The 11,481-nt window shown below is 27.5% G+C and overlaps 1 protein-coding gene across 2 annotated transcripts; it reads right to left on the bottom strand.

Moving 5' to 3' along the window:
• Positions 1 to 5,592: 5,592 nt before the first annotated feature.
• On the bottom strand, positions 5,593 to 10,581 carry LOC126844450 (uncharacterized). Of its 2 annotated transcripts, XM_050582657.1 has the most exons (9): positions 10,237 to 10,581; positions 9,064 to 9,249; positions 7,415 to 7,601; positions 6,952 to 7,053; positions 6,758 to 6,828; positions 6,547 to 6,690; positions 6,159 to 6,468; positions 5,970 to 6,094; positions 5,593 to 5,895 (listed from the first exon to the last, which is right to left on the bottom strand). In XM_050582657.1, exons 1-9 carry the CDS (start codon positions 10,413 to 10,415, stop codon positions 5,745 to 5,747), a joined length of 1,455 nt encoding a protein of 484 aa, XP_050438614.1. In that variant the 5' UTR covers positions 10,416 to 10,581; the 3' UTR covers positions 5,593 to 5,744. The 2 variants fall into 2 exon arrangements, with proteins under 2 accessions (XP_050438614.1, XP_050438615.1); XM_050582658.1 differs by lacking the exon at positions 9,064 to 9,249.
• Between the last annotated feature and the right edge of the window lie 900 nt (positions 10,582 to 11,481).

Raw genomic sequence — 11,481 nt, 5'->3', positions numbered from 1 at the left:
ATCTATAATTCACAATTTTAACGCTAGATGAAGGTACTTTACATCAAAATGGGTCAGTTTTTTGTGCTGAATTCGGCCATCTATGCAGTTATGTCATAAATTAATTTCCAAAGCAACAAATAACAAAAAACTAATTTGTGCCATATACGGCACAACATGCACGAAGGGGTTAAGACATAGTGCTACTGATAAACGTAGACAAACCAAACAAGATTGTGAGTTCATAAAAACGTTATAAAAATATAAACCCTTTTCCCTAGAAGTGGTGGACATACTTTTTTCTTTATTTTTTTATCTATAGGTTTTAAGGCTTAAAGGTAGATCTAGAATTCTCAAAAATCTGCAGTCAAACTTTTTTTTATTATGGAAAAAAAAGGATAAATTACACTTTGACCGTAATAAATTTCTAGGTTGCTTTGTGGGAGTGAATAAATAGTCAACAGATATTTTAATTATAATATTGTTGATTACAATATATGGGTAACTACTAACTATGGCAATAATAAGACAGACGAACAACCTTAATCGTATATTCGTACCATCCTTATTGCGATAAACGCCTGTATATCTTGGTGGAAGTTAGTATTTAAGTAGAAAATAAACACAACAATAATATGTTTAACACAATACTATTAAACATAAAAACACACACAGTATAGAGAATAATATATATACAACGTACGTTTCAATTATAACAGCAGCCGTAATAGAATGGTAAATCCAACACCTTAATACTATGTCTTATATACGATACAATCTAGGTTACAGACGTAATTGGTCCTTGTATAAACAACTTAAATATTACTCATGATTTCTTCAGTGTACACATATAATACCATATAAGGTTATATAATATTTATTACTTATATTCCATGACCCAGATAAACAATATTAATTATATTCAATAATCCTAATACTAAAAATTCATTTTTAATTACATTATTGTCACAAAGTACAATGCTTTCATCAATATTTGTATATTTATCATTACATATTTGCATAATTGCATCGCAGAGTTTATTTGAAAGTGATTTTATCAATTTTAGGAATGTAGAAAGAATTATTGAATTCTAAGAACTAGGAAGTCAAATATCTAATATGAATAACAAACAACAAATATCTAATATGATCATATAGGAACTAATATGAGCATTAAATTGCATTATTTACATAGCCATTTGGACAATTTGCGTGATAACTTGGGCGATTACAGTTACTAGTGGGTAACAAGGGAAAGGTTACCTATGATAACTATAAAAGAAAAAACATACCCAAGGCCGGTGGGACAACCATATGATGGCAGACTATTGCTGGTCCTTGAAAAAGGAATAGGGATCATCCAGCTTTGTTAATATTTTATCACTATATTTGAAACCAGATAAGCCATTTTAATTGTCCATCGTCTAGACTCTAGACGACCAGGTATTAGTTTATGAAAGATACAGAAATGATTGTTATGGTTTGGGCGCAGTTGAGCACCTCGAAAACAACGGAAATTGTTGTTATATGATAATTGTACAAAAAGAAACATTGTATGTTGTAAATGCCACATTTTAGCATGCATCTCGAAAGACGTATCTAATTTTATTGTATTTTATTATTATTACAAACCAGTGAAGAAGGTGCAAAAAACTAAAAATCGTCCTTCACTTCACAAGATTCGGGGAACTTTAAGCATAGAATAAAACATCCAGCGATCAAGCAGTTTTTAGACGATTTTCTGCGTCTAACTAATGCACTATACTTTTTGACAGTCGAAATCTTACTGATTTGAACATTAATTAATGTGTTGAATATTAATTATTATTAATCTGGTGTTAATAATATAATAAAAAAGATACTACATTTTTGGCGAATTAGCTATTAAAAATAATAAATGTTGGAGTAGGCATTTTCATCAGAAATTACACAGGGTAATTCATTAGGGGTAATACACATTTTTTCTTAAAATAATTGCAATTTTGTAGTTTTTCTTTTTGGAAATACTTTAGTTTATGTTATTGTACAATATAAGATAATTCAAACGTGTATTTATAAATACACGTGTATTCAAAAAAATTTATTTTTGTAATTAATTTTGTTTTACCGTTTAATATCACGTCTATTTAATTATACGAACTCAAACACAGGTATATATGTGTAAATACGTTAACTCAAACTAAAATTTATGACAAAATACATTTTTTTAAATACACGTGTATTTAAACTACACGTTTAAAATCACAGGCACTACTATTAACTTTTAAAACTTAAATGGGGACGTATATATTTAACGTAATTAAATTTTACAAAACTTGATGCAAAATTATCGCAGTTTTTAGAAAAATTCTTAAATTTTGGGCAATTTTTTTTATGGTCGATGACACAATAAAACAAACGATAAAAAAGAAGTGTCAAGAAAAAAACTAATATTACAAGTATTTTAAACTTGTAAAGAAACATTTTTAAGTTGAGTCTGAACATAAAATAATGTTTCTGCATCGAAACTTTTTAAACATTCCAAAAGACATAAGTTGACTTTAAAATGTTTTTTATTATTTTTTTTTTAAGAAGTTCAAAATCAGCTAAGCTATCAGTCTATTATGCTGTCAATAATTTTAATTAACGTTTGTTGAAGTTCTAACAAATAGTGTACATTTTAACTTGAAAAAGTTTTCAATCCCGGGTTATTCGTGATATCTTAAATAAATCTATTGGATTAAAGTATTTTTTTTTTTAAATAAAACAATTTAATAATAATATTACTATTTAAGTATAACTACATTAGCTTTATGAGATTTATAAAACTTAAATAGTTATATTATGTATTTTTAAACCGTAGTGTATTTTTTCAGTTTAAAAATACGAGGTCGCGTAATTAAAGTACATAGGTAGTCTTGAGTGCATTCAAAATCGGCAAAGTGTAACTGTTTTTCGTTGACATGATTAATTCAACTGTAGAAAGGTTTTAATAATGATGCTGATGGTTTTGATATCATATCTAAGGTAAACATATTATAATTTATATGATACTAATAATCTTTAATTTTTTTTTTAAATGAGCAAATTATATAGTGGTTTAATTGTTTAAAATACTACTTTGAAGTAATCCATTGACTGAACACTATTCAATGTGATTGGTTAACTATAGAATCCAGTCAATCTCTAATTTTAATTAGATATATTTTTCAACAATATTACCCTATCCCTTATGTGTTAAAATTTAAAACCCTACAAATTTAAGATTTTTAAACGTCAACTTTTTTAATTAAGATAATTTGCTAAAAGCTTTTACAGATCAAAAACTAATTTTGTTTAATTATTTTAAAATTTGTTATATTTTACTTAAGTAAAAAGTAATATAGATATCGTTTAGATAGAAAGTTTTTACAAACTTTCAAGTAAAACCATATTTATATCAAATCTAAAGGATATAATATTTCTAAAGGCTGCAAGTCACCGGATTTTCGAAATTGTACGTACAGTAAAAAAGTTATACCTATTTATTTATAATAATATGTAAATAGGAGGTTTCTGGTCCATGAAATGTATTAATTTTTTTTCTAATATATAAATATATTAAAAACACTTTCAATTTTAATTAAAGATCCGCCAACGTGAGCCCTTAGAAAAATTGTATCTCTTATGAATTTGATAATGAATGTTTTTGCTATAAGACCATCGTGGGTTCTGTGTAGCTATGTTTAGGTTAGACAAATATTTCAAAACTATTATTATGACCTATGTCATGATAACCAGATAAAACAATTAAATTACCAACAAAAAATCCTTATTGATGTTCTAAAAATTATACACTTTAATTTTATCTTAAACTAAAATTTTGTGAAGAATTACTTACTACTATTGATTTTAAATATTTATAATCAATTTGTACACACAATAAAGATTAGAAGTCATTTTTCGGCGTAGGTATCTATTGGACGGATTTTAATTTTTATTTTGTCAATTAAAAGCTTACTTTTTTCTCTGTCGGGGCTAAAAGACAGATTTTTTATTTAGCTATTAGAAAATTTGTAAGATTTATTAGAGAAAAAAAAGTAAAAAATATAAACGTTTATAATACAATTTTAAAAACAGAAAAAAAAAATCGGTCTATTATTAGCCCCCACACAGAAGATGTTAAACTTTATAACAAAAAAATGTTTTTTTTTTAAATCGGTTCAGTGGACACTTTAGAAAGTGACTTCTTGTTTTAATCTTTATTTGTATAAAATTTGGCGCTTTCCGTTCCCCTTAAGAGTGCATCACACACCCGTCATTTCTTCAAAAACCCCGCCTTGCGCTGCGTAATTTTACAAAGGATGTAATCAAAACTAAGAAACCAAATTTTTACATAATATAGACATCAACATTGTCTGTGCTCTACCATGGCCCTTTTTTTAATATTTCAACCAGTTAATGAATAGTTAATTAATTAAGAAAGGACTTTTTTTAAAAATGACATAACGTCGGTCGTATTAGGTATATCGAAAAAAAAAATACGGAAGCTGGAGCACAGATAATTTTGTCTTGTAAAATATGTATGCATTTCTTTCCTTAACTATATTATATAAAGCCTGAAAAAATGAATCTACGCAAAGCAGTTTTGATGGAAAAAATTGTAATTTATCCTATAGAAATGACTGTGATAGTCCGACAAAAAAAAAATTTCGTTCAACAAGATATCCTCATTAATATATGAATACATTTAGTATGAAACTCTTAATTAAGATTTTTCGAAAAATTGCCTATACTTAACTCCTTGGAAATGACCGGCATGACGTCCTCTTTGAGGTCAAAGTCCAAACATTGTCATCTTGAGATTATGGTTATTGGTTTCTAGACGATTTTTCGCTCGGCAAACGGAGCGCCCGACTGGTAATTTAAAGAACCCGAACTTGTATGGTTTATTATTAGTACACAATTTAAAGTATTATAACTACAAAACTCGGTATTTTGTTTATTTTTATGACAAATTAGGTTTTGAGTATACGGTCAAATTATTTTAGTGGAGGACCCAACCCTCAGTTCTAACTTTTTACAACAAACGATAAATATGATCCCATTTAAAAGTCGAACTGCAACAACCGATAAATTATATAATATATGTTTACATTTAATTTTAGTTATGATGGGATGAGGGATCTATATTGGCGTGAACTTAAGAAGCACCTGGTGAATATTTCTTTTCCAATAGTGTAAGTTAAAAAAAAAAGAGAAATGGGTAGTTTAGAGGCTATGACCCGAAAGATCGACATTTCGACAGGACCACGATACTTAATATATTTGTTTTAAATATGTATTGTAATGCACAATTTTTATTTATTAGTGAAAAAGATTCGTGGAAAGTGGCCCAAGGCGTTAGTGGTGCGATTGTTAACAAAGGATCTGTCCTCAGATTTTTACCATATATTCAATGTGGTTTACGACTTAGTTGTCCTCGGAACTAAATTAATAAAAAATCTTAAGAATATGATGTCAACAGGAGAACTCAGATTCGAAAAACGTACGCATTCTGCACAACTTGAAGGCAAAGTACATAGTTTATTTTCATATGAAAAACGATTGTTTTAATTAAATTAAAATGTTTAGTTTTACATAAATATAACGATATGTGTATATATATTATTATATATTTGTATATTTATTATTTTTACATTTGTTGAGCTGATATTCAGTTTTATAATGTATGTTAAGAAAAAAATTGTAATTTATCTTTAATAAAGTTTTACATAACTTATTTGAATAATTTTATTTAAACATGACTACACTTCATTTCCAGTCAATCCAGCGAGTTTATTGTTAAATTCCTGAATTTGTGTTTGGAGAGTCATTAGCTTGTTACATTCATCTCTAGTGTAATGGTATTTACTTTTCCATTTTTGTATAGCTTTTAACAATCTCTTCATGCCATCGCTAAAAAAAAAAAAGATTACATATACTATAATATACAACTTTTATTTTTTTAAATTTAAGTCGGAAATACTTACTTTTCGTTGTAACTATTAAAATAAGGTTTGTAAACATCAAACTTAATGTCCTGATGAAAAACGATTTCTTTAGTTTTAACGTCAATATTATCTTTTATTGTGTTTAAATTATGCAGCGTCGATTCCTTCACAAATAAACAAAACATATAGCTGTTTAATTTTGCAAAAATAAAATAATTATTATAATACCTTTGCTTGTTTAATATCGTAATGTAATCTATCGAGCAAGTCATTACAGTAAACTATTAGTTCACATTTAACATCAGCTATAGAACAGTCTGTCCTCATTAGACACCAAAGAACATCACACATAATAATATAGTGTTCAATGGATTCTTCTATAATAGATATTTGATTGAACATAGTTTCCAATTGATTTAATTTGTTTTCAGCATCTGCTATTACAATATTGGATAAATACGATGTCGAGTTGTTACTTTCAAGTGTGCAAGAGTTTTCAATAAAGTGGCTTTGAGGTTTATTAACTTTAAGAATAAAGCTATAATAAAAAAAATAAATAAATATTAATTCAATATTTTAAGGGATGAGATCGAAGATACTAGATAATTTTACACACTTTGACATATTTAGCTCGTTAAAATGTAGGTTTTCCTTATCTTCTTTAATATAATTTATCATATTAAAAGTGTTGTTAATGGCTGTGTTCAAGTTCAAACATTCACGTTTTCGTAAATATACAGCAGTCTTCAAAGCTTTAATACTAATCAAATTTTTAACAATTTTATTTAAAGGGTAAAAAGAAAAATTGTTAATATTAAAACTTTTACCTTTTAAGGAACAAACAGAGTTGTTTAATTTTGCTGGTATAACTGACATTTTCATTAGGAGAATTATTTTCCTATAATTGCAGAAAATGATTAAAAATGAAATATTTCTAATATCTATAAAATTAATTTTAGAACTTTTAATACCTAACTATAGGCATAAAGGCTATAGCTATCAAGTGAAAAATAAGTCATACCTCTTCAAACCAAATTTGAATCATTTTTAATATTTGTTGGCGCCATGCGATTGTTAAGTTCACTAATTTGGCTGTTGCCAGTTTGGTAAGGCAACCGTCATCCTGTAAAAAAGTAATTTAAATGGTGCATCAAAAATAATTAAAGCAATCACTGGCTAGTGCTTGAAATTTAAGAAACTTTTGAATGTAAAATGGTTCATAAAATGTTTAATGAACGCTCATACAATCTGTTTTACAAACATGTGTACTAGCAGTTAAAATAAAATTGATATCTGATAAAATGTTTGCTATAATATTATCATGGTTAAGATAGGTTAGGTTTTTTTTACGATATGGGATTCAATATCGGTTTTAAAAAATTAAAATGATACCAACAAGTAACAACACTAAATATTTGTTTATGTTTTGCCATAACCCAAAATTAGTTTATAACTTACAATTAGGTATAAAAATAAATACATACATTTGATATAGTATTAATGGCATTACTATGGAGCTTGGAAACTTTATTACCAAAATTTTCAAGTGATTCGGTGAAGTTATTTGAAATTTTATCTAAGTTAGAGTTCATAGCATAACAAGATTTACTGGTTTCTTCATCTTTCTTTTCTAACTGCGAAATTTCTATGTTCAACGTTTCTTTTTTCTTTCTGGAAAAAAAATTATTATTTTTATATATGATATATCAATTTCGAAATAATATATATTATGTAATATATAGTATATACCTATGTTTAGCATGATATATTTATTTATTCATAAATTCCTAATTTTTTGTATTGATTTAAATCATGTTGGTGGGAACCCTAAATAATTAGTTGGCAATCCCCAACAGGTTGAGAAAAATATATAAAGTATTAGTCGGAAATGTAGTAGCCAGGCCGGAAATTAAACCTGACAAAATAAACAAGTATTAGCACAACTTTTTTATTTTGGTTCGTCGCTGAATTCAATAGTATTTAGGTTAGTGTTGGTTAAACTATGGTAATGTGTGAGAGGTAACATGAGTTATTTTAATACATATTTATTTTTCATACTTTCATAACCTATTTAACCTATGATGCAGTGTATTTGAGTTGAACTTATTCATATAAGTCTAGTTGACAAGATTATTTCTTATATGGCAAAAAATAAATAAATATTTACTATTATTTATTATTCTACATCAAGATGTTTACCATTATAAGAATGAAAACTAAAAAAAATTGTAAAATAAAAAAAACAAAATTGGATCTGGAATGAAGTCTATTCTAAGTAATAAAACCTATCTGGCCACTCACCTTGATTATTAGATCATATATATATATATATATATATATATTAGGGTATCCTTGTATTGATTTTTTGAGAAATTCCTTGTTGGATGCCTATCAATTGACTCAAATATTGAAAAGATATTTTCCTAATTTTTTTAGATTTCTATACCATCCCCCTCCTTGCACATCAAGTTTTTATTCATAATATATAAATTGACATACGTTTTTAATTGAGTGTACTACTAGGATAATTCTTAGCAAGACAATTAACATTTTTGAAATGTAGCAATATTAAATATTCTACAAGTATATAATATTGGTTTTACATCAAATTATATTAGTTAAGCTATATTTGCAACTTGTGTAAAATTGTATACTTTACTATATAATTACTGTCTTCAGTCTTGATGTGCAAACTCAAGGAATGAAATAAAAATCTAAAAAAAAAGTGAATTATTTGTTCAATATTTGTAGTCAAATAATAGGTATTCAACGTCAAATTTTACAAAAAAAATTCAAGGATATGTACAATATAACAATAAAGGCGAGTGGCTAAATTGGTATCAATACTCGGTCACGGGAACTCCGTTTGTCAAGTGATAAATTGTCAATAAGATAATAAGGAGCCTTCATCCTCCTCTTCTAAGACAGACTAAAAAACCCGGCCCAGTTAGAAAATCCTAGGAGTCCTACATGAGCTACTTAAGCTGTTTCTGATCCAATAACAATAAAATACACACAAATAAATTTTTTTACTTGCATGTGTGTGTATATTACAAACCAACCTAAAATAATTTAATCTTCTAATTTATTACATACAAAATACTTTTATGATAGTTCAATGTGGCATACTTACTCATACAAATTTTGAGCTTTTAAATCATTTAATTCTTGTTCCGATTTTAAAATTTGTTCTTTTAAAATATCTAAATCTAAAGAATTTATTGCTGAATCTTTAGTTGATTTATCATAATATTTATTTATTGCAGTTGATATTTTGTCTAATGATGAGACATCATATTTTGAAGCAATAGACGTGTACCTGATAAATAATAAAAAAAGATAAGATCATTGATTATAATATAGATTTTTTTAACGACTCTATTAAAAATGAACAACAATTTTAACGATAATGTAAATATTCTGTGTTAGTTAATTTAGTATTTAGTTTTTAATTCTACACGTGGCAAAGGGTTCTTTCATAATTTCCTGAATTCATGGCTTAAATGAGTCAATTTTAAAAATATAATAATTATAAAGCAAATTCCACGCATTTCTGGTTATCAAAATTAAAAATTTAACATTATATTTTTCTCTTTTTTATTTAATTTTTAGTTTACTGCTTAAAGTTATAATAATAAGTAGCAATAATAATTATTAATGTGAGTCCTAAGGAATCCCCCACTTATTTAGCTCCCTTGTTTTTATATCTACACTCATTCTGATTTTTCAAGTGTTTCCTCTTCACCTTATTACATAAAATGGGGTGGCTAACTAAATATGCAAATTTTTATCCTTCACTGTTTCATTATTTACGCCACATGCCTCTATTTGCTTAGTTATGATATCCACTAACTTCTTATGTATACCTTTAAACCACACTACCAGGATCTCTTTACTTGTATTACTAATTCACTAACATCCCACTCTCAACTTAACCTAACCTTGTCAAACCTTTTTTTCTTAGTCTTCTTGCTTTATTTCGTTCAAAATGTCATCACACTAATAAAGAAAAATGTTGATCATGAATACCATATGCTTGAGAGTTTCTCAAAAGTTATCATTTTAAAATATAAAGTAAATATCAACATTATCTTTAATAAAATACAAAAGTAGGTAAATATCAACATATGTAATTTAGGAACAGGTGGAAAATTCCACAACTTGTGGAACTCTCAAGAACTTTGGTGTTTACTATAGTTCATGATTTATTTAGTGTACACATCAGATACTACATTAGATATTAAGGATTCATTAAAGCTACAACCAACACTCATGCAAGTCGGTAGGAGAAAAAATTGTTACTTACAGAGCCAATTCCTTTGTAGTTACACAATTGGATTTTGGGGACACATTGTTCAGGAACCAAGTAAATAGAGGACTCAATTCAGGCAGTTGCACTTCGTTTGCCAACACATCCTTGGGCAAATGACCTACGTGATAGTCAATAGACTTTAATATTCCAAGAAAATGTTTCGAAATCTCCATGATTTGGTGTAAACAAATAATAACGCTTCTTCTCAATTATACGCCTATACGGTATTGGTATTTCGTATTTTCAATTTGCATAACGAGTTAAGTTATCAACAACGGAAGATTTATTTCGACTTTTGAAAACAAACGTACGCCGTTATCACCGGGCGGCAATTCTTTTGTATAATGTGTATGAAACAAAGATAACGGCTTTTTAAAATCAGGTTCTTTCGTACAAGTGCGCATTAGCTCATATTGTTGTGTTCTCGTTCAATGCTCCCGAGACAAACGAGTATAAAATATCTTACAGTGCGATTACAATACAGATTAACTAATGCCTTATGGTCGGTTGCAGCTGTTCCTATTAAAAGGATTTAAAGGATGAAAAATTATTAAATTGTTTGCACACACAAGGTTTGCGATAGAAAATACAAAAATTTTCTATTTAGAATTTTTTAAAAAAAATTTTAATTCAAACTATGCAAAATTGTAATTTATAACTTCGAGAATAGAGTGAGATAGATACGAGAAACTAGAAAGGATTTCACGAAATACCTGTATAATGTACCTGTATTATATTATATTTGTCAAATCAACGATATAGGTACCGTTATATATCCATTTGCATTTTACCTTTTCAAAATTATATCACTGCTAGAAAAACATAAAACAAGGCTCTTATTGTAAAATAAAAATTTTTTTTAAAAGATTTTATGCTAGATACTATATTTCAACAATAATATGTATGGTGGCTCGATTATGTGGAAGGCAAGAATGTGGTCAACACAGCTTGATTTAATATAATGCATTAGTTTTAATATTGTCCTTTACCAAAACCAATTGCGTACCGACTGGCGCTTACCAGTTATTTCCGATACTCAGTCGATGGAATAGAGATATAAAAAAGAGAATAACATTAAACATATGCGGATCAGAGAGGAGCCCAGCTATGGACCACAGTAGACATTTATCAGCTGCCCCGGCTTAAGCCTTAGTCCTTAGCTGCTTAAATTAGAACTATATTCGATAGTCAATGATTTTATAATTAGGTAATATTAAAAATTATTATAATATTGTACGT

Source organism: Adelges cooleyi, unplaced genomic scaffold (genome assembly GCF_023614345.1).
Source record: "Adelges cooleyi isolate 19-005CV unplaced genomic scaffold, UGA_ACOO_1.1 ACOO_flye_CR_arks_rails_tigmint_CR_PRNA_651, whole genome shotgun sequence".
NCBI classification, from domain to species: domain Eukaryota; kingdom Metazoa; phylum Arthropoda; class Insecta; order Hemiptera; family Adelgidae; genus Adelges; species Adelges cooleyi.
This window is presented reverse-complemented; position numbering and strand designations above follow the sequence as displayed.